Source organism: Leucoraja erinacea, chromosome 23 (assembly GCF_028641065.1).
Source record: "Leucoraja erinacea ecotype New England chromosome 23, Leri_hhj_1, whole genome shotgun sequence".
Classification (NCBI taxonomy): Eukaryota; Metazoa; Chordata; class Chondrichthyes; order Rajiformes; family Rajidae; genus Leucoraja; species Leucoraja erinaceus.
This window is the reverse complement of record NC_073399.1, coordinates 16,920,314-16,943,489: the sequence shown is the minus strand read 5'-3', so window position 1 is coordinate 16,943,489 and position 23,176 is coordinate 16,920,314. Positions and strand designations below refer to the sequence as shown.

The window sequence follows — 23,176 nt, the reverse complement described above, 5'->3', positions numbered from 1 at the left end:
TTTCTGTTTTTTTGTTTTAACATTTATTTTTTATTTACACCCCTATTTTCCCCCTTCTTTCTTTGAGGTTTTGTTCATTTCTGTGCTACAGTTCTTCCAAACCGTTTCTCAGAGAAGTATTTTCAGGCGTAAGATATTGATTGGATAAGGATTTGTGGGGAGGGGGGGATGGGGGTGGAATGGTGGAATGGTGGAGTGAGCTCTTCTTCACATTCACCATTTATTCCTCTTCCTTTTAGTCATAGTCACACAGCGAGGAAACAGGCCCTTCGACCCAACTTGCCCAAACCAACCAACACACCCCATCTGCACTGGTCCAATCTACCTGCATTTGACCCATATGCCGCTAAACCTGTCCTACCCATGTACCCATCCAAATGTTTTTTTAAACATGTGATTGTACCTGCCTTTTCTCCCTCTTCAGACAGCTTGTACCACCCATTCTGTAAGGAAGTTGCCCCTCAGGTTGCTATTAAATCTTTCCCCCCACCCTCACCTTAAACTCTGGGTAAAAGACTCTGCGCATTTACCCTATCTATTCCTCTCATGATCTTATCTTTTCCTCTCTTCATCTTATCTATCCCTCTCATAACCTTATCTTTTCTTCTCCAGATTGTGTTAAACTTAAGTCCTGCCCATAGATTTTATATCCACGTGGCAGGTTTAACATTTTAACTGAAAGTATCTCCAACAATAGTGCAGGATGGTGAATCTGTGGAATTCATTGCCACAGACGGCCGTGGAGACAAAGTCAATGGATATTTTGACGGCAGAGTTTGATAGATTCTGGATTAGTACGGGTGTCAGGGGTTATGGGGAGAAGGCAGGAGAGTGGGGTTGAGAGGGAAAGATAGATCAGCCATGATTGAATGGCATAGATTTGATGGGCCGAATAGCCTAACTCTGCTCCTATCACTTATGAACTTATGAGCACCCCGTCAATATGAAGCTTCTGAAGTCTGCTGAATGGATTAGTGCCAAAGACTTTCTTGCTCGGGTGAAGGTGCTACTATGGAGCAAATGTTGAAGTGGAGCAGTGAGGCCAGTTGTGCTCACCCCAGGCTCACCCCAGCTGAGACCGGTCAAGTGTGAGCCTGGATAAGTGTTGTCTGTCTGATTCTTCCACTCACTTGGCGACATCTCGTTGAATAATCTGGAACCATGAAGATGATTGTGAGATACAAATTGAACGTGAACAGTAGCAGTGAAGCAATGCTACAAAGCTCCCTCCCGCTGCTCTATGCTATGAAAGCCTATGAGACTGACCACAGAACAAAGAGTAAAATGAACCTGTCCCACTTACGCGACTGTTTCGGCGACTGCCGGCACCCGTCATAGGCTGTTGCAGGTCGCCAAAAGTTTTCAACGTTGAAAATCCAGCGGCAACCAGAGAGACGCTAAGACTCTTTGGGCGACTGAGGAGACTATTCACGACCATACAGGCGACACCCTGGGGACATGTCGCGGGTTGAAGCCTGAATGGTCGTGAGTAGTTGCACAAAGAGTCCTAACTTGTTCTGGTCGACGCTGGATGTTCAACATTATTGAACATTTTTGGCGACCTGCAACGACCTATGACGGGTGCCGGCAGTCGACGAAAGAGTTGCGCAAGTGGGACAGCCCCATAACAGGAACCAATGCATCATCAGACACTTATGGATCCCAAAGACAAATTTTACTCTTCAATTGGTAATTACTTTAGTGTTTAGAGATAGTGTTCAAGATCAAACCCAGGTCTCTGGCCCTGCGAGGCAACAACTCGAGTGCTGTGCTACTGTGCCACCCTAAATATGAGACTAGCTTAGATGGGTCATCTTAATGATCAGCATGAATGAATTGGGCTGAAGGGCCTGTTTCCATTCTGTATAAGTCTTTGGCTACAGTATATCATTGTTGAAGTAATGCTCAAAATAGTTTCTTAAAAAACTGTGAATATTTTTATAATGGCAGATGAGGTGCGATTAATACAGTCAAACGTACATTGATCATGTTTGTGCCCCAATTAATCAGTGAATTAAACCATAGGTGATCTGGTTTCCTCCCATACCCCAAACGATGTGCTGGGAGATTAAAATACTACTGCAAGTTGCCCCTTAGTGTAAGTTAATTGCAAGAGAATCAAAAAGGAGTTGATGGGCACATGTGAAAGAAAGTAATTTATACAGGTACAGAAAAACGTTGAGAAATGGAATGGAACTGTACTTTACTTTACATCAGACTTTAGAGATACAGCGCGGAAACAGATCCTTGGGCCCTCCGAGTCCGCGCTGATCAGCAATCTATCTAACGCACGATGAACAATTTTTACAACTTACCTAAGCCAATTAACCTACAAACCTGCACGTCCTTGGAGTGTGGGAGGAAATCGGAGCACCCGGAGAAAACCCACACAGTCCCAAGGAGAACATACAAACTCCATACAGACAGCACCGTAGTCAGTATTTGGTGCTTTGAGGCTGCAACTCTACTGTGCCACCCTGCATGCCAGCATGGATCGGATGGGCTGAATGGCCTTTCTTTAGTGCTGTAAGATAATCAAACGTGTACTCTGCTTGACTATTGTTGAATCAAATTGCTCTGCCCTTGACCCTGTAACGTAAACCCTTGTGGAGAGATGGCTTTGTGTGTCGTGACACAGGGTGCAACAAAATCATTTCATTATTTAAGCTTTACTGTGTTTACTGATATTTCAGCATCAAAATACGGAGATATAATGGCGCCTTCCTAGGTCTAAAGCTTTACAATAACAGTAAATATTGGGAACTGTTGTCAGGCTCTATTGCGTTTGTACGTGAATAGTAGGGAGGATTCTTAGTGAGGACCTGGTTATAGGTTTAGTACTCGGCTCCAGTCTAGTGAGAGAACCAGGTGAGGTGACACAATCTCTGCTGCAGCTCATAGAGCCATAGAGTGACCCGGTACGGAAACTGACCCCTTGGCCCAACTTGCCCACATCGGCCAACATATCCCAGCAACACTAGTCCCACCTGCCCGCGTTTGGTCCATATCCCTCCAAACCTGTCCTATCCATGTACCAGTCTACCTGTTTCTTAAATGTTGCGATAGTCCTTCTTGCCCTGGCAACTTCCTTCTAAATCTTCTCTGTATCCTTTCCAGCTTGACAACATCTTTTCTATAACACGGTGCCCAGAACTGAACACAATACTCTAAATCACCAACGTCTTATACAACTGCAACATGACCTCCCAACTTCTATACTCAATACTCTGGCTGATGAAGGCCAATGTGCCACACGCCTTGTTGACCACCCTATCTACCTGAGGCTCTACCTTCAAGAAACCATGCACCTGCACTCCTAGATCCCCACCTGCTCTACAACACTCTCCGGAGCACTACCATTCCCTGTGTAGGTCCTGTCCATGTTAGACTTTCCAAAATGGAACACCTCACATTTCTCTGTAGTAAATTCCCAGCCCACTTAGCCAATTGATCAAGATCCTGCTGCAATTTTTCATAACCATCTTCACTATCTGCAAAACCACCCACTTTTGTATCATTGCCAACTTGCTAATCTTGCTGTATATGTTCTCATCCAAATCATTGATATAGATGACAAACAGTAATGGGCCTAGCACCAAACCGTGAAGGGCCTGTCCCACGAGCATGCAACTGCATGCGGCAAACGCGACCTAACGTGGTCGCTTGAGCCTTACGGCCTCGCGGGGCCGGTCCCACTTCGGTCGCCGGGCCGTATCGAGTTGTGCGGAGCTGGTCCCGACATCGCGCAGGGCTCCGAAAAACTGACAGTGTTCAAAAATTCTGCGCGGCAACGGCCTGCCGGCTCGCAGCCGCCTCAGCGCCTTACGCACCACCTCGATGGGCATACGCAGCGTCTCGACGCCGTACGCACGTCTTGATGCCTTACGTCACTCGCGAACTTCCCGCGGACTTCGCTCAAACTTCACGTCACTCACTTGACCTCCGCGCGGCCTCCGCTTCCGGTTTGGTCCCGCTCGCCGCATGCAGTCGCATGCTGGTGGGACCGGCCCTGTACGGGGATCACTCGACCTCCGCTTCCGGTTTGGTCGCGCTTGCTGCATGCAGTCGCATGCTCGTGTGACAGGGCCTTTAGGCACACCACTAGTCACAGGCCTCCAGTCCGACTGAGCGGCTGGGCTGCTGAAAGGAATGGAAGTCTGAGACTAGTTTATCCATGCTTCTGTCCACAGCCTAAGGACCGATCAGGGGCGACACGGTGGCGCAGCGGTACAGTTGCTTCCTCGCAATGCCAGAGACCCGGTTTCGATCCTGACTACGGGTGCCGTCTATACTGAGTTTGTACGTTCTCCCTGTGACCACGTGGGTTTTCTCCAGGTTCTCCCGTTTCCTCCCACACTCCAAAAAGATGCAGGTTCGTAGGTTAATTGGCCACTGTAAATTGTCGTTAGTGTGTAGGATAGTGCAAGTGTACGGGGTGATTGATGATCTGCACAGACTCGGTGGGAAAATAAGTTTGTTTCTGCGCTGTGTCTAAAAATCTAAAGTTCTAGATCTAAATCAGAACCTTACATGGCTGGGAAAATTGCCTTTGCTGAAGAATTATTGACTACAGTGGGATAGACAGGAATGGTTAATTAGTTTTAAAGACCCACTCTTCAGGTGAGAAATTCTAAAGGCTTCTCTCACTTTGTGACATTGTTTCCTAAAACCTTGTTTGTAATACCAGACTCTTGTGCCTAGTCTGCTGCTATGACTACTCATTGACTTAACCAGTGCAGCCATCTGTAAGCCTTGAAGAATGAACTCGTAACAGAGTCAGCAAAGAAAAGTCTCCAACTCCTGTAGGAGAGCTGAACCAGATTTTTAAAGAATGATGTCTTTAAAAAAAGATTTAACCCATAAATATAACTAAGAACCTACCAAACCTTTCTTTGAAGGTAGATAAAAATGCTGGAGAAACTCAGCGGGTGAGGCAGCATCTCTGGAGAGAAGGAATGGGTGATGTTATGGGTCGAGACCTTTCTTCAGACCTGGAGAGAAGGAATGGGTGACTTTTGTTACTTTGTCAATTGACTTTTGTTGGTCGACACAAAATGCTGGAGTAACTCAGTGGGACAGGCAGCATCTGGATAGTAGGAATGGGTGACGTTTCGGGTCGAGACCCTTCTTGAAACTCTTTGTGATTACAAGATACAGAGATTGAATGACATCCGCTAAATACCCCGGTGGTGCCAATGTGATGTTATTTTAATTTAGGTACACAAGGAACTGCAGATGCTGAAATCCTGAACAAAACACAAAATGCTGGGGTAACTCAGCAGGTCAGGCAGAACCTGTGGAGGGAATTAGATTAGAAAGACTCCTAATCTAATTTAATCATTGTTTTCTTGCTAGGCGTGAATATCTCCGCCAACCAGGATGAAGAAACACATCAGGAAACGTATCAGATGGAAATTGATAAAGAGACTAAGAAGTGTATCTTACGTACACACACGGGCAACTTCTGGACATTGGTGGCTCATGGAGGGATCCAATCCACAGCTACTGAAGTGTGAGTTATCTCCTTCTCTGAGAGAGTTTAGGAATTATGTAAACTGGTCACTGTGTTAATACCATCAGCTGGCACAATGGTGGCATAGTGGCTCAGTATTAGAGTTGCTTCCTTGCAGCGCCTGTGACCTAGGTTCAATCCTGACTACACGCGCTGTTGATGTTGAGTTTGTACATTCTTGTGTTCGTGTTTTTATCCGGATGCTCTTGTTTCCTCCCACATCCCCGATCCGTGCAGGTTTGTAGGTTATTTGGTCTCGGTAAATTGTCCCCAGTGTGTAGGGTAATGCAGTGTATGGGGATCGATGGTCGGCGTTGACTCGTTTAGCAAAAGGGCCTGTTTCCTCTCTGTATGTGTAAACTAACCTAAATTGCCAGCTAAAGATAGACACAAAATGCTGGTGTAACTCAGCGGGTGAGGCGGCATTTCTGGAGAAACGGAATAGGTGATATTTTGGGTCGGAACCCTTCGTCAGGCAAGTTCCTCAGACCCCTTCAGTCTGAAGAAGAGTTCTGACCTGAAACGTCATCTATTCCTTCTCTCCAGAGTTGCTGTCTGACCCGCTGAGTTACTCCAGCATTTTGTTCCTAGCCTTTAGTTGACAATTTAGTTAGTTCTGGGTTTGCACGCTGTCTGTACGGAGTTTGCATGTTCTCCCTATGACCGTGTGGGTTTTTGTATCGGATGTTCCGGTTTGAAGTTAATTAGCTTCGGTGAAAATAAAACTGTAAATGATTCCTATTGTGTAGGATTGTGCTGGTGTACGGGATGATCACTTTTTTGGCACGGATCCGGTGGGCCGAAAGGCCTGTTTCCACACTGTATCTCTTTCACTGGATCTTTAGAGATACAGCGTGGGACACAGGCCCTCCGGCCCACCGAGTCCGTGCCAACTAGTGAGCACCCTGTACAATAACACTATCCTACACACTAGGAATAATTGTCAATTAAAAAAAATATATATCAAGTCTAAAAGCCTGAACACATGGATCTGGTGAAAGATGGAGGTCAGACAGCTTTTGAATGGATTTTTTACGCTTTCAATTCCAGAGATGCCGACTGTATGTTTGAAATAGTGTGGCGTGGGAGAAGAATCGCACTCAAGGCCAACAATGGCAAATACGTATGTACAAAGAAAAACGGACAGCTGGCATCTGTGAGCGATTCAGCTGGTGAGTTATGCAAGGAGAATCTCCTTAAGAAAATTATAAATGAAGGAATGAGAATTATTATGTCATTTTCACTCATTGTGAACACCAATTCCTAAATCAATCTATTCTAACAATGGCTGTAGCCTTGATCAGGTTAATTGCCTCAATCAAATCATAGATTAGAATTCATGAATATGCAATTACATTTGGTAATAATATGATGCTGTACAATTTGACAGAAAAATGTTAAGTACAGTACTAAATATTTGGAAGGTCGTAGTTAAAATTGTAGGTTGAAAATGTGCTTGTGGCATACCGAAGAAAACCATCGAAGCTGATCTTCTAGTGCAGCGGGACAGGAATGCCACAGTGTCAAAGGTGCTAACTTTTGGATGGTTCATTAAACTAAACTCCATGTCCTCTCTCAAATGGATGTCAAATATTCCATGGCACTACTTACAAGAAAAGCAGGCTTCTGAATGGTCCTTCCATAAGCTAGAGTCCTGTCCGATTCGCCTCTAGACCATGCGGACATTGAACATGGACTCTGTAATTTAGACTTTTAGACTTTAGACTTCGGAGATGCAGTGAGGAAACAGACCCTTTGGCCCACCAAGTCTGTGCCCACCAGCCTTTACCCCGTACACTAGCACTATCCTGCACACTTGCGCCAATTCACAATTTCCAGAAGCCAATTAACCTACAAACTGTACGTCCTTGGAGTATGGAGGGATACCGGATCACCCGGAGAAAACTTGCAAGGTCACAGGGAGAACGTACAAACTCCTTGCAGGTAGCACCCGTAGTCAGGATTGAACCCGGGTCTCTGGCCACTGTAAGGCAGCAACTATACCACAGTGCCACCCCTGTGCCGAACGAGTTTGGCTTGATTGTATCTATGTATAGTATTATCTGATTTGACTGGATTGCATGCAAAATGAAACCTTTCACTGAACATGTGACAATAATAAACCTAAAGTATGATCTAAAAAGCAGGGGAATAGTGGCTGGTATCCCGGGCAACGGGTATCTCTCCATCAACATCATTAAAACCGTTCATCCAGTTATTGCTGTCTGTTGGGGCTTGCCGTTGTTAGCTGTCCGCCTTCCTAAATTACAACGGTGACAACATTTCAAAAGGATTAATTGGTTCCAAAATGCTTTGGGAAGTTCTCAAAGGGACATGAAAGGCATTACATACATATAAAAGTTTCTTTAAATTACTGCTTCATAATATATCATTAATTGAGTCACTAAAGAACACAATTTCAATGGAAAAAAAACCTTCAAGCTCGCTAACTCTCTACCTACAATCTGTAAATTGCCCGCAGTGCATGAATCAAGGAGAAACTATTTCTCATGGCAACAAAATGCATTGAGCACATCCAACCTACATATATTTCATGAGCTATTCCTTTCGAGATCACAATCAATATGCGGTCTCATGCATGGCTAAATGGTCACTGTTACTAATTAAGCCTATAGGTCTTTAGCTTAATTTTTTGTCTTTCTAAGCAAGAAGCTCATTAAACTAAATGTTTTAGCAAGTGACTTATGCTAAACCGCCTCACATTTATCTTCAGGAAAATTGTTAATTAAGGAGCAAATGAAGCGAACAAGAAATACATTTTGTGAGCCATGTATTGACAGACAAGTTATTTTATATCGAATGATTACAGTAGAAAATCCATCAGATGTTTTACAGCTGGGAAATCGAGCAACACAGCAAGGTGTGACATTGGCTCTCCAAGCTTCTTTCCAAGTCTCATTCCTGAACAATTTTGAGCTTTAAGTTGTTCAGCGTTATATTTGTGACAAACATATTTCTCCGAGAACTCATGTCGTCTTTGATAAAATGAGGAGGAATTTGAAATAGTCAGCGGGTCAGGCAGCATCCCTGGAGAATATGGATAGGTTCGGGTCAGGACCTGTCGTTAGATTGATCGGTGATGGGAGGTGGGGGGGGGGTGCGGAATCTTTTCAAACACTTTGTGTCTATTTTTGATCTCGACCCGAAACGTCACCCATTCGTTCTCTCTGGAGATACTCCAACTATTTGTGTCTCTCTTCGGTTTAAACCAGCATCTGCAGTTCCTTCTTATATATCTGCAGTTTCTTGTTTTGGCGAGGAATTTCAAATGATAATTAACTATACAATCTGGAATCCTCTAATATTCTGCTCAGATGCTAAATTGATGATGAAAAGTTCCAATCGGTAAAGCAGTGATAAGACTATTTCCACCATTTTTAGGGCAGCACAGTGACACAGCTGGTAGAGCTGCTGATTCACAGCGCCAGAGACCCGGGTTCGATCCTGGCCGTAGGTGCTGTCTGTGTGGAGTTTCACGTTCTCCCAGTGACCACGTGGGTTTCCTCCGGGTGATCTGGTTTCCTCCCACATTCCAAAGACATGCGATTTTGTAGGTTAATTGGCCTCTGTAAAAAATACCCCTAATGTGCATGGAATATACATGGAAACTGGGATAACGTAGAACTTGTGCGGTCGGCGTGAACTCGTTGGTTTATAGACAATAGACAATAGGTGCAGGAGTAGGCCATTTGGCCCTTCGAGCCAGCACCGCCATTCAATGTGATCATGGCTGATCATCCCCAATCAGTACCCCGTTCCTGCCTTCTCCCCATATCCCTTGACTCTGCCATCTTTAAGAGCCCTATCTAGGTCTCTCTTGAAAGGTTCAGAGAACCGGCCTCCACCACCCTCTGAGGCAGAGAATTCCACAGACTCACAACTCTCTGTGAGAAAAAGTGTTTCCTCGACTCCGTTCTAAATGGCTTACCCCTTATTCTTAAACTGTGGCCCCTGGTTCTGGACTCCTCCAACATCAGGAACATGTGTCCAAACCCTTAATAAACATATGACTCAATAAGATACCCTTTAACTTCTAAACTCCAGAGTATACAAGCCCAGCCTCTCCATTCTCTCGGCATATGGCAGTCCCGCCATCCCGGGAATTAACTTTGTGAAGCTACACTACACTCCCTTTTTGAAGTTTGAAGGACTTGTTTCCATGCTGTATCTTTCAATCGTAGTTTTATTTAGTTTCTTATTGGCATGTGTACCAAGGTACTGTGAAAAGCTTTTTGCATGCTAAACGGTCAGCGAAAAGACTATACATGAATAAAAGCAAGCGTGGTGTACCATGGTGTACAGATATGGGATAAAAGGTATAACATTTATCACATGGGCAGTCAGGACCGCTCTGTAGTTGGTGATAGGATGGTTCAGTCGCATGATAACAGCTTAGAAGAAACTGTTCCTGAATCCGGAGGTATGCGTTTTCAAACCTCCGTACCTCTTGCCCGATGGGAGAGGGGAGAAGAGGGAGTAACAGGGGTGAGACTGGTCCTTGGTTATGCTGCTGGCCTTGCCGAGGCAACGTGAAGGGTAGACGGAGCCAATGGAATGGTTGATTAGTATGATGCTCTAGGCTACGTCAATTCCCCTCAGAATCAATTTCCCTCAGAATGATTGGCAGCACTTCACTGCTGAATAGGGGTCAAGGAAAGAGCATTCACGTTGCGGCCCCGTTTTCACAAATCTTTCCACCACCACGCACAAGAGGCACAAGGAATGCAAGACAGACACCTTGTATGCGGATGCCGACATGTGTGTTCAGCTCTGGCTGAACAACTTCGAATCTTGTGTGTGGACTCCATAAGTAGAAGACTGCTGCATGGCAAGATGGCAGACCACTGATATTGTCTTGTCTTTGGCATCAGGTGAAGATGAAGAGTTTACACTGAGACTGATTAACAGGCCTATCCTGGTTCTACGAGGAGATCATGGATTTGTCTCCCACCACAAAAGCTCCAGAACACTCGATGCCAACCGGTCGGCTTATGATGTCTTTCAGCTCGATTTTGAAAATGGAGCCTATCAGATTAAAGGTGAGCACCTGGATTCTAGGAACATGTGTTGGATACACTTTTACTTGAGCTTAACATTCCACTCCTATCCCTTCCTCTGGATTTACATTTCACTCCTCCCTTTCTTTCCTAATTTGTCTCCTTTTTACGTCTGCCCTCCGTCACGTACTCCACCCTCTGCCAATCAAACCCCCCCTCACCTGTATCCACCTATCGCTCACCAGACATGTGTGTGTACATGATCCATATTACTCCATTTGCTGTTTATCTATATTCCCTTCTAAAAGCCTCTTAAATGCCATTATCATATCTGCCTGATTTGTTTAGTGTAGTTCAGGTAAACCTTTGTCCCGCTGTAGAAACAAAGAACTGCAGACCTGCAGAAGCTGGTCGACACAAGGTGCTGGAGTAACTCACCAGATCAGGCATCATCTCTGGAGAAAAAGGGCGGTTGAAGTTTTGGGTCCCGAAACGTTACTCCAGCACTTTGTGTCTACCTTTGGCCCACTGAGTCCACATCGACTTTTGATCATCCGTAACACACTAGATCTGTTATTCTACCATCCTATCCACTCCCTATACATTGGGGGTAATGTATAGAGACAACTTTAGATAACTCAGGACTTATGGGGATCACCCCATACACTAGCACTATCCTACACACTAGGGACAATTTATTGACATTTTTTACCTACTGTAAGCCAATTAACCTACGAACCTGTAGGGCTTTGGAATGTGGGAGGAAACCAGAGCACCTGGAGGAAACCTGCGCAGTCACAGGGAGAAGGTACAAACTCCATACATACAGCCTCCATAGTCAGGATGGAACCCCGGTCTCTGGCGCCGTACGGCAGCAACCCTACCGCTGCGCCACCGTGCCGCCCCAATGTATCAAATAAATTCCTGGGGAAAAAAACATTCATATTGAGCAACAAATGTGTAAAATGATGTGAAGTGCGAAGGGTTGGCTATGTGTAGTTGGCTTTATATTCGAATCTTCGACACGGCATTTATCCCATCACAGCTTTAAACTTATCTTCCTTCTCCACAGGCTCAGATGGCAAGTTCTGGTGCGTATCCAGTAGCGGCACTATCTGCACTGACAGCACCACTCCTGAAGACTTTTACTTGGAGTTTCGAGATCACGGTCGACTGGCCATCAAAGGAAAGAACGAAAAATATCTGCGAGGAAACCAAGCAGGCACACTTAGAGCAGACGCAGATGAAGTAGACAGTTCCACATTGTGGGAATATTAAAGAATGGACAGTCCCAGTAGACCGTGTGAATTAGAGATGCATTCTATGTATGATGTGATGGATATGTAGGGAAAGATCAAAGGACAATCTGCAAAGATTAATATTAAATGTTAAATTAGGCCCTTTGTTAAGAATCCACCATTTCATAAAATCATAACATCATAAGTGATAGGAGCAGAATTAGGCCAATTGGCCCATCACGTTTACTCCGCCATTCAATCATGGCTGATCTATCTCTCCCTCCTAACCTCATTCTCCTGCCTTCTCTCCATAACCTCTGACACCCGTACTAATCAATTTCAATTTTGGGCAGCTTACAACCCAGTGGTAGGAAGATTGATTTCTCCAACTTCAAGTAACCCTGGCATCCCCTCTCTCTCCATCCCTCCCACACCCAATTTGTTGTACTAGATTTAAAGTCGGCTTGTTGTCTCATAATCTGTCACTCAATTTCACCTCGCCCATAGCTAACAATGTTTCCTTTATCATCGTTACTTTTTTGCATATCTTTAATTCATTTGTTCTATATCTCTCTATATCACCGTCTATATCTCTCGTTTCACTTTCCCCTGATTCTCAGTCTGAAGAAGGGTCTCGACCCGAAACGTCACCCATTCCTTTTCTCCAGAGATGCTATATGACCTTCTGAGTTACTCCAACTTTTTGTGTCTATCTTCTGTTTAAACCAGCATCTGCAGTTCCTTGCTACACATTTGAATTTGTCATCTGATCTGTGGAGCCCATTTAACACTCACAACATATACAGGTACTTTGGAGATAATGATTGCATGATATGCTTGGCATTTCAGTCTCATTCAGGACAAGAGTAAGCTACGTATTGTCTTTTAGGCTACAGTTTCTCGCATTTATTGCAGGAAAATATTTCATGAAACTCATTCTAGTTAGGTGCTAACTGATTGCTTTGTATATATGGTGAGGTTTTATTTCATCCTTGATTAGATAATCTGTACTTCTGCTAGTATAGCACGGAGACTGGGAACAAGTGAAAAACAACTGTATATATTGTAGATCTCGGCCTCAGTTATGATGCTTATTATACAGCAAGCATGTGTTTTAACAATACAGCATGGAAACAGGCCTTTCGGCCCACCGAGTCCATGCTGTTCATCGTCACCCTTTCCCACTAGTTCTATGTTATTCCACTTTTGCATCCACTCCCAATACTCTGGGGACAATTTACAGAGGCCAATGAACCTACAAACCCGCATGTCTTTATAATGTGGGAGGAAACTGGGGCACCTGGAGGAAATCTACGCGGTCATAGGGAGAACATGCAAACTCAACACAGACAGCACCTGAGATCAGGATCGAACCCGGGTCTCTGGCGCTGTGAGGCAGCAGCTCTACCAGCTGCATCAGTGTGTTGTATGGTAAGTAAACACATCAGCCAGGCACAGCAGAAACCCCATGTACATAAAACCTGCCATTATTATGAGTCTCCAAACAGTGATATGTTAAAAGTTTTGCATGTGGCTCAAATTTCTTATGATTCATTTCCTACCACATTGCCTCTGTCATATTTAGTTGATGATCCCTCCACTGTTACAAAAAATGTCTTCTGATTGCAGTGACTAATGCCATAGGAGACCTGCCAGTAATCTGGCGACTCAAAGCATGCATTAAGCGGGTTTGGCACTGAACAGCTTCACGTACAAATAATTTTCCTTGTACATTTGTATTTTAATTGGATATGTAGATTGTTCACACACTGAACCTACTAGGATACACTCGGTGACACAGTTAACTTTGTAATGGTCATATATATTGTCTGAGTAACAGTTATTTAGGGTGTTTCAAATATATATATTATTTAGTGCATACACTGTTGTCATAAAGTCTGTTCCTGTTTTGTTAGTAAATTAATACAGTCTAATCCTGAGAAATTACTTTAAGATTTGTGTTAATTTGGAACATAAACATTTTACATTTATAACTCTATTTATAATAAACTAGCAACGGGTGGCTGTCTTAACAACGGGACCAAGGGATATTGTGGATCATTTTAGTGGTTTGAATTTTCAGCATTGACATTATGGGCCTGTTTCTGTGCTGTACTGTTCTAAATCTGCAAGCCGTTATTACTGGTGAATGGAAGTTCATTCTTAATGTTCTTAGTGAGGTTCAGCGGCTATCAAGGATGACTATGTTGTCCTCTGATTGGTGTTAAAACACATGCCACGACTTCACACATTCACAACCATTGCAGGAAGTCTACACCACTCTCTCTACAATGACAAGCGTGGGTGAAAAGTTTAGAGCATTGATACTAATGTTCAGGTAAGTGCCAAGGTTCAATTTATACGTATACCAGTTAGCTGATGCCTCTTCCTTGAAGGTGGGTGAATAAGTAATGTTGGTGGGGAGTTTGGGGAATGGTGCATGTCTAGCACCAGTTGTTTCTGAGACATATTATTAAGCAGTACTATTAGGCTTGGATTGTTTTCTGGACTCTGATTGTTTCCTATGGAATGTTAGAGGTTGAGGGGACACATGATAGAAATATATTAAATGATGATAGGGATGGATAGGGTAAACAATCAGAACTGTTTTTCCCAGGGTGGACATGACCAACACTAGAAGGCATGAAAAGGCAACAAGGTGAGAAGGGGAACGTTTAACGGAGGTGTATGGGGCAAGTATTTTACACAGATAGTTGTGGGGGCCTTGAATGTATTGCCAGGGGTGGCGATGAAGGCGGATGCGATAGTGGTGTTTAAGAGGCACATGCAACTGCAGGGAATAGAGCGATATTGATCATGTACAGGCAGATGAGATCAGTTTAACTAGACCATGTTTGGCACTGGAATTGTGTGCCGAAGGACCCTTCCCTGTGCTGTACTGTTCTATATTCTATGTTTTATGTTAAACACTTTGCCACCAGGTGAATATGGCGAGAAGCTTTGTCCGATTATTCCAAATATCCTGCTGCTCTGAAACGTACTAATTAAAATGTACTATATTTCCCAAGGGCTTCACGATTGTGCCGGTAGAGTTGCTGCCTTACAGCACCAGAGACCCGGGTTCTACCCTGACTACGGCTGCTGTCAGTACGGAGTTTGTACGTTCTCCCAGCAACCACGTGGGTTTTCTCCAAAGATTTACAGGTTTGTAGGTTAATTGACTTGGTATAAATGTGAATTGTTCACATTTGTGTTAGAAACATAGAAACATAGAAATTAGGTGCAGGAGTAGGCCATTCGGCCCTTCGAGCCTGCACCGCCATTCAATATGATCATGGCTGATCATCAACTCAGTATCCCGTACCTGCCTTCTCTCCATACCCCCTGATCCCCTTGGCCACAAGGGCCACATCTAACTCCCTCTTAAATATAGCCAATGAACTGGCCTCAACTACCCTCTGTGGCAGAGAGTTCCAGAGATTCACCACTCTCTGTGTGAAAAAAAGTTCTCCTCATCTCGGTTTTAAAGGATTTCCCCCTTATCCTTAAGCTGTGACCCCTTGTCCTGGACTTCCCCAACATCAGGAACAATCTTCCTGCATCTAGCCTGTCCAACCCCTTAAGAATTTTGTAAGTTTCTATAAGATCCCCTCTCAATCTCCTAAATTCTAGAGAGTATAAACCAAGTCTATCCAGTCTTTCTTCATAAGACAGTCCTGACATCCCAGGAATCAGTCTGGTGAACCTTCTCTGCACTCCCTCTATGGCAATAATGTCCTTCCTCATATTTGGAGACCAAAACTGCACGCAATACTCCAGGTGTGGTCTCACCAAGACCCTGTACAACTGCAGTAGAACCTCCCTGCTCCTATACTCAAATCCTCTTGCTATGAAAGCCAACATACCATTCGCTTTCTTTACTGCCTGCTGCACCTGCATGCCTACCTTCAATGACTGGTGTACCATGACACCCAGGTCTCGCTGCATCTCCCCCTTTCCCAATCGGCCACCATTTAGATAATAGTCTGCTTTCCCGTTTTTGCCACCAAAATGGATAACCTCACACTTATCCACATTATACTGCATAGTTGAATAGTGTTAATGTGCTGGGATCACAGGTCGGTGCGGACTCGGACTTGGTGGGCCGAAGTGCCTGTTTCCACGCTGTATCTATAAACTAAACAAAACTAAACTAACCATTTTTGTAGAAATCTCAGTACATCTTGGAAGGTGAATTTTAGATCTCTTCAGATATAACCCTATTAGGCGATTACCTTTTCTTCCATTCAGACACAGAGGAGCCGTACTGTCTTAAAAAAAATCAAATTGGGTCATCGATTTGATATTGGTGCACTGGTTACCTTGTTGTCTTGGCAGCAAATGAGCTTGTCACAAGAAATACCATTGAGGTCCTGCTGCGTGTATTTTGGTGGGGAGAGGGCGACGAGGGAAGAGGCCAAAATTAATTGTAAATTATCCATAGGATAGTGTGGGATAGTGCTAGTGTACGGGGATCGCTGGTCGGCACGGACTCGGTGGGCCGAAGGGCCTGTTTCCGCAGTGTATCTCTAAACTAAACATGTACTGAGGCACAATGCAGAAAGGAACTGCAGATGTTAGTTTAAACTGAAGATTGACACAGAAAGCTGGAGTAACTCAGTGGGTCAGACAGCATCTCTGGAGAAAAGGAAAAAGTGATGTTTCTGGTCGAGGCTGAAGAAGGGTCTCGACCCAAGACGTCACCTATTCCTTTTCTGTGTCTTTCTGTGTCTACCTACTGAGGTACAGTGCTTTGTTCTGCATAGAAACATAGAAACATAGAAATTAGGTGCAGGAGTAGGCCATTCGGCCCTTCGAGCCTGCACCGCCATTCAATATGATCATGGCTGATCATCCAACTCAGTATCCCATACCTGCCTTCTCTCCATACCCCCTGATCCCCTTAGCCACAATTGGCCACATCTAACTCCCTCTTAAATATAGCCAATGAACTGGCCTCAACTACCCTCTGTGGCAGAGAGTTCCAGAGATTCACCACTCTCTGTGTGAAAAAAGTTCTTCTCATCTCGGTTTTAAAGGATTTCCCCCTTATCCTTAAGCTGTGACCCCTTGTCCTGGACTTCCCTAACATCGGGAACAATCTTCCTGCATCTAGCCTGTCCAACCCCTTAAGAATTTTGTAAGTTTCTATATAAGAGAGAGTATAAACCAAGTCTATCCAGTCTTTCTTCATAAGACAGTCCTGACATCCCAGGAATCAGTCTGGTGAACCGTCTCTGCACTCCCTCTATGGCATGCATGCTGTCCAATCGAATCGAATAATATTATACATAATTTATTATACATAAATACAATAATGCCAAACTCAAGTACAATAGGTAGGGCAAAATGAAAGATACAGAGTGTAGAATGTAAGTTTCAGCATTGCAGCGCACCAGTTCCAGAGACAAAGTCAGTAGAAATCAGTTCCTCCTATGTTTTGCTAAGGCTGAACAATTTAATCCAAAAGCCTTCTTTTAGTCATTCAGCAGTTCTTGTCACTTGTTGATTGTTTTAGATTGAATGTGGCAATGCAAAACATTCTCCAGGGTGCCCTTTTTGTTGCATTTGGCTCATGGTCTGCATTCTTCTGTCAGATCGCCTGGACTCGTTGAACAGGAACAAATACTCAGCTGGCAAAGTCCAAATAAGGAAGACCACTTCTGTAAATTGTGCAATCACACAGTGAGTTAATTGGTTTGCACGTTGGTCGGTAATTACTAATCCAATTCATACGTTGTACAGAGATCAGTTTGGACAAACGGTCTGATGAAGGGTCGCGAAGATTAGTGAATCTTTTAAACACTGTAACATTCCTGTATCAGATGTTGTGCTCTGCAATTTTACAGCACAGGATTATAGTTTTACTCCCAGATAGTTTCAGCAGCATTCACTAGTTCAGAGTTTCCAATTTTCTGCCCTGCCCTTTGATAAATGTATTGTTAAATTCTTCATTCTTGAGATCGTGGAGAGGCTTGAAAACGTTGCATTTCTTGTACCTGCTGAATCCAAGAATGCAATTATAAATGACAAATTTGAGTGCTTTTTATTTGATCACTAAAAGCAGTCTTGATAGTACGATATTTCCCTTTAATTTTGAAAGATTCAATGAAAGATTATCAATTTAATAAGTGCCAGTTGAATGTTTTAGTTTTAGAGATACAGCATAGAAACTGGCCCTTCGGTCCACCAAGTCCACAATGACTCGCAACCCCCCCATAAACTAGTTCTATCCTACACACTGGGGACAATTTTCAGAAGCCACAAAATTCCCAATGATGGAGAAGTCCAAAACCAGGGGCCACCATCTTAGAATAAAGGAGAGGCCATTTAAAACTGAGATGAGAAAACACGTTTTCTCCCAGAGAGTTGGGAATTTGTGGAATTCTCTGCCACAGAAGGCAGTGGAGGCCAATTCACTGGATGAATTTAAGAGCTAGATAGAGCTCTAGGGGCTAACGGAATCAAGGGATATGTGGAGAAGGCAGGCACGGGTTACTGATTGTGGATGATCAGCCATGATCACAATGAATGGCGGTGCAGGCTCGCAGGGCCAAATGGCCTCATCCTGCACCTATTTTCTATGTTTCTAAAGTACAAACATTACGGAGGGTTAAAAGCAGAGATCCAGGTGACATATTCATACTGCTGCTACAGAGGCCCTGCTCGGACACAGTGGTCTGAATGGCTTCCTTCCACATTGTAAACCTCTATATCGAATGCAGCTGTACAATTATTTGTTTAAACATGCTCGCTGTAATTAGATTGTACACTTGACAAAGAAAAATGGTCCTCTTTCGAAATGATAATATTTCCAGATCTGATAGCATGGGTGTCATTTCATTTAAAGTTTATCTCAATATTGTTCTTTGTGATTCAATTGATTAAAAGATACAGCATGGAAACTGGCCCTTCGGCCCACCATGTCCATGCCAACCATTGATCACCTAGTTCCCTGTGATCCCACCTTTGCATCCACTCCTGACACAATAGGGGCAATTTACAGAGGCCAATTATCCTACAAACCCGCACGTCTTTGGGATGTTCAGTGTTTCGAGATACAGCATGGAAACAGGCCCTTTGGCCCACTGAGTCCACGCCGATCTGCCTACACATTTATTTTGCTCAGTCCAATTATCCTACAAACCCGCGCGTCTTTGGGATGTTGGAAGAAACTGAAGCACTCGGAGGAGGCTCACGCAGTCACGGGGAGAAATTGCAAACTCCACACAGACAGCACCCGAGGTCTGAAACCCACCCGGGTTCTGGCGCTGTGAGGCAGCAACTCTACCAGTTGTGCCACTGTACATAAATTAGAGTAAATGATGAATAATCGGCTTTCAACTGTTTCAACAACTAAATACCACACTCTGAAGATGGCTCGGCATCAGATCGCATTTCACCTGGGTTCCACAAGCAAAAGCTGGAACCAAGTAGAAAGGACCTTGGTATAGAAAGGTTCAATGGGGCTCTATTTGTCACAAATGCAACTGCACAGTGATTTTTTTTGTGCATATATTACAAATGCAGGCACCACCTTGTTTGGACACAATTCCAAAGTCCAGTCAACCCGCGCACTCGATGTACTGGAGCAGTTGCCGTGGACCGACGTTCCTCGTCTGACCATCTTTGTATTCCAGGGTCACCTCCTGCAGCCGACCTTGAAGGCATTACCCCGGTTCACCCCCTGACCGGCCCCGGCTCCTCCCGTCAGATGTCTGCAGCATCTCCCAGCTCCGCGATCCGTCGAGACTTCGGGCAGGCGCACCAAATGTGTTTATGCCTGTACACCTTGAATGTACACCTTGAAACCAGAGACATACTAGACTAGAACATACTAGATTTTAGGTCTGAGGGCAGGAGCAATTAAAGTTGTAATAAGATGCGTTAGATATTTTCAAAATGAATAGATTTTTATTAATATAATTTCTCAAAGTCTATTCCCACAAGGGTCAACAAATAGGCATCATACCTTTAAGATAATTGAACTGAAAAATGCTGCATATCTTGCATTTATATAGTTTCAAATCAATGAAGCATTTTTAAAAATGTAGTCATTGGTGTAATGCAGGAAACAGCCAACTCTTGCATACGCACAACTTGTTGGAAGAATTATCACAATGACACATAACCAGCTTTATTAATATAGATTGTTGATTAATATTTCCAGTGCACTGATGAGAACGTCTCTGTTTTTCAAACTCTCACCAACAAATTTTTGGTATTAAGGCCAATCAGACCATTAAGTCCGTGTTGGCTCCTAGAAGAACAATCCCATCAAGACTACTGGAGCTTTAGGGAGAGAAATCTAAGGGGCAACTTTTTTACTCCAAGGATACAGTATATGGAATGTGTATATGGAATAAACTACCAGAGGAGATAGTTGAGGCATGTACAACAAGAACACTTAAAAGACAGCAGGTAGATAGGAAGGATTTAGAGAGATATGGACCAAATGCTGGCAAATGGGACTGGCTCAGATGGTGCATCGAGGTCGGTATGGACGAGTTGGGCTGAAGAGGCTGTTTCCGTGCTATATCACTATGACTCTAACAGTCAAGGGTGTTCATTTGTCATATGTATCGCACCAGAGCGATGAAATTCTTCCTTAGAGCAGATTTACGGGCTCATTAAATGCTTCGACACAACAGATATATACAGTAAATTATCAGTTCTACTTGGATAACCAGACCATAATAGTGGAAGCTAAAGTACATCAGTCCCATTATTCCACATATTTCTCTACAACTACTCTTTTCCCTGTTGCATGCTATTCAACTCCCATGGATTCCTTTGTTACTTGCCTACAATAAGGAAAAAAAAAATCAGAAACCAATTGCAAAGTCAATGGGACCTCGTTAATATCCTAATGGTGCAACACTCACACAGTAATAGTCTAAAGATTCATGTGGATTTAATCAGTTTGAAGGGAGAGATCAGGAAAATGTTTTGTTTAGTACCCATACAGAAAAATATCTCAATGTGTGAATATCAGCACCGACACTAGGGACGCTGTTCTGGGCAAATGGTAAAGCAACAGAAAAATCAGGTTGCAAATAATTCTCTCTGCAGGCTTGATGGACCAAATGGTCCCCTGCGATGTGGAAGAAGCTAGCAGACAATGAAGGTTACACAAAAAAGCTGGAGAAACTCAGCGGGTGCAGCAGCATCTATGGAGCGAAGGAAATAGGCAACGTTTTGGGCCGAAACCAAAAGGTTTCGGCCCGAAACGTTGCCTATTTCCTTCGCTCCATAGATGCTGCTGCACCCGCTGAGTTTCTCCAGCTTTTTTGTGTAACCTTCGATTCTCCAGCATCTGCAGTTTCCTCTTAAACAGCAGACAATGAACCCTGACTGCTGGTCCTTATTACCCTAAACCCCCTTCCCAAAGCAAGGGTTAAGCTAGGAACTCGTGTAATAGTACACAGGCTTAACACTTAGGTTAATTCAAAATCTGGAACTTCTTTTCATTTGTGTTACAATTTAGAATCATGACGTCAAAGAGTTTTACTGTGTGGAAACATGCCCTTCGGCCCAACTTGCCCACACCGGCCAACATGTCCTATCTACACTAGTCCCACCAGCCTGCAGCAGTTACTTTGGTGTTTTTGGAATGGTGGAAGAGACACATGAGAGTGCCATGTTAATTGATATGACTTGGCCCACTCAATGTCACCCAATCTGCTACATTCACTGTCGCATTGCTAAAAAGGAAGATTCACTTTGACAGGAGCTAAGACAAGAATCCATTCACCTGAATTGAGTATGGTTCACTTTACACATCATTCCTTTTTTTGCTGAGAATTTGCTTCACATATCTCAGCACCATCGTTTTCAGTGCAACAAAATGATGCTACTTCCATACGAGCGAGAATTCTGAGTGCTGCCAAACAATGAAAGCGAGCTTATAGACTCCATATTTTTTCGCACTTTGGTCTTACTAACACTGTTTCAAAAAATTCCAATAGAGGCTGCAATGTTGCACAATGCAGTTTAGAAAAGTGTTGACAGACTCCCCTGAGTAGCACCGTGCTGTTTCACAGACAGTCGACACTATCGAAACATTGCAGTTTAACTTCTTGCAGCTGCTGGCAGTCAGCCATGCAGCTATGACTTCATCAGCCATCTCTTAAAGGCACACACGCATACACCAAACACCACCAGCACTCTTCCAGCTACTGGAGATTGCTGTTGCTTTGCAGGTGGCTGCTCCAATGGTACCTGATGGCAGGGACCATGCGCCAAGCTTCGATGAGGGGGAAGCAGGTTAATCATGATGCTTGGTGGAAGGAAATACTTGTGTTCATAAGTGAAAGGGGCAAAATTACGACATTCGGCCCATCAAGTCTACTCTGCCATTCAATCATGGCTGATCTATCTTTTCCTCTCAACCCCATTCCCCTGCCTTCTCCCCATAACCCCAGTCACCCATACTAATCAAGAATCTATCAATCTCCACCTTAAAAATATCCATTGACATGGCCTCTACAGCCTTCTGTGGCAATGAATTCCACAGATTCACCATTCTCTGGCTCCTCGTGTATTCGAGGGAACCACCCAAACCAACAAGACCACTTACAGGTGATGTTGGCAGGACATTACCAAAAAGGTCTCCATTAGGTCAACATTAAATGTATTACCACCCGATGTCACCAAAAAACATAATCGCACAAGGTTTTCTCTAATGAGCTAAAACTTAAGATTTCTCCTTTACCTCTATTTAGATTCTGCCCACATTGCTCCTTACAATAGATTGATACACAAATAATGTAGGTGTCCCAACAGCCAGTGGAAGGTAGAGAAACACATAAGTACATAGATTATGGAAAGATTTTAAAGAAACTAGGTTGTCGTATTGGGTGACTTTAACTTCCCAAAAATGGATACAAAATGCTCGCGTAACTCAGTGAGACAGGCAGCATCTCTGGAGCGATGGAATGGGCTCAACATTTTGTGTCTATCTTCAGTTTAAACCAGCATCTGCAGTTCCTTTCTAACTTAATTTCCCCAATATTGACTAGGACTACCTTGGTGCAAGAAGCAAAATTCGTTAGGTGTATTCAAGAGGATTTTGTGATCATCCAACTATAGGAAGAACCTTGTTGGACTTTGTACCGGGAAATGAGCCTGGTCAGATGACTAACGTTTCAGTGGGAGAGTATTTTGGAAACAGTGATCACAACTTCTTAAGATTTGAGATAGTTATGAATAAGGATACGTCTGGATCTTGGAGGAAATTACTAAATTGAGGGTGGGTAGATTGTAACCTAATTAGGCAGGAATTAGGGAGCGTGAACTGGGAGTAAGTCATCATCTAATATGTGGGAGCTGTTTAGAGATCAGAGTTCATGACCAACATGTTCTAGTAAAGAGGAGAGATAAGGATGACAAGGCAAGTGAACTTTGGA

General features: G+C 43.8%; 1 protein-coding gene across 1 annotated transcript in view; it reads left to right on the top strand.

The window, feature by feature from the left end:
• Positions 1-13,649, top strand: part of fscn2b (fascin actin-bundling protein 2b, retinal) — a 36,370-nt gene extending 22,721 nt beyond the window's left edge. Inside the window, exons 2-5 of the mRNA XM_055653975.1 lie at positions 5,356-5,512; positions 6,563-6,684; positions 10,405-10,572; positions 11,603-13,649. Of these exons, the coding sequence (XP_055509950.1) occupies positions 5,356-5,512; positions 6,563-6,684; positions 10,405-10,572; positions 11,603-11,808 (653 nt within the window). The 3' untranslated portion in view covers positions 11,809-13,649. The remainder of the gene's footprint in view (positions 1-5,355; positions 5,513-6,562; positions 6,685-10,404; positions 10,573-11,602) is intronic.
• Positions 13,650-23,176: the final 9,527 nt, after the last annotated feature.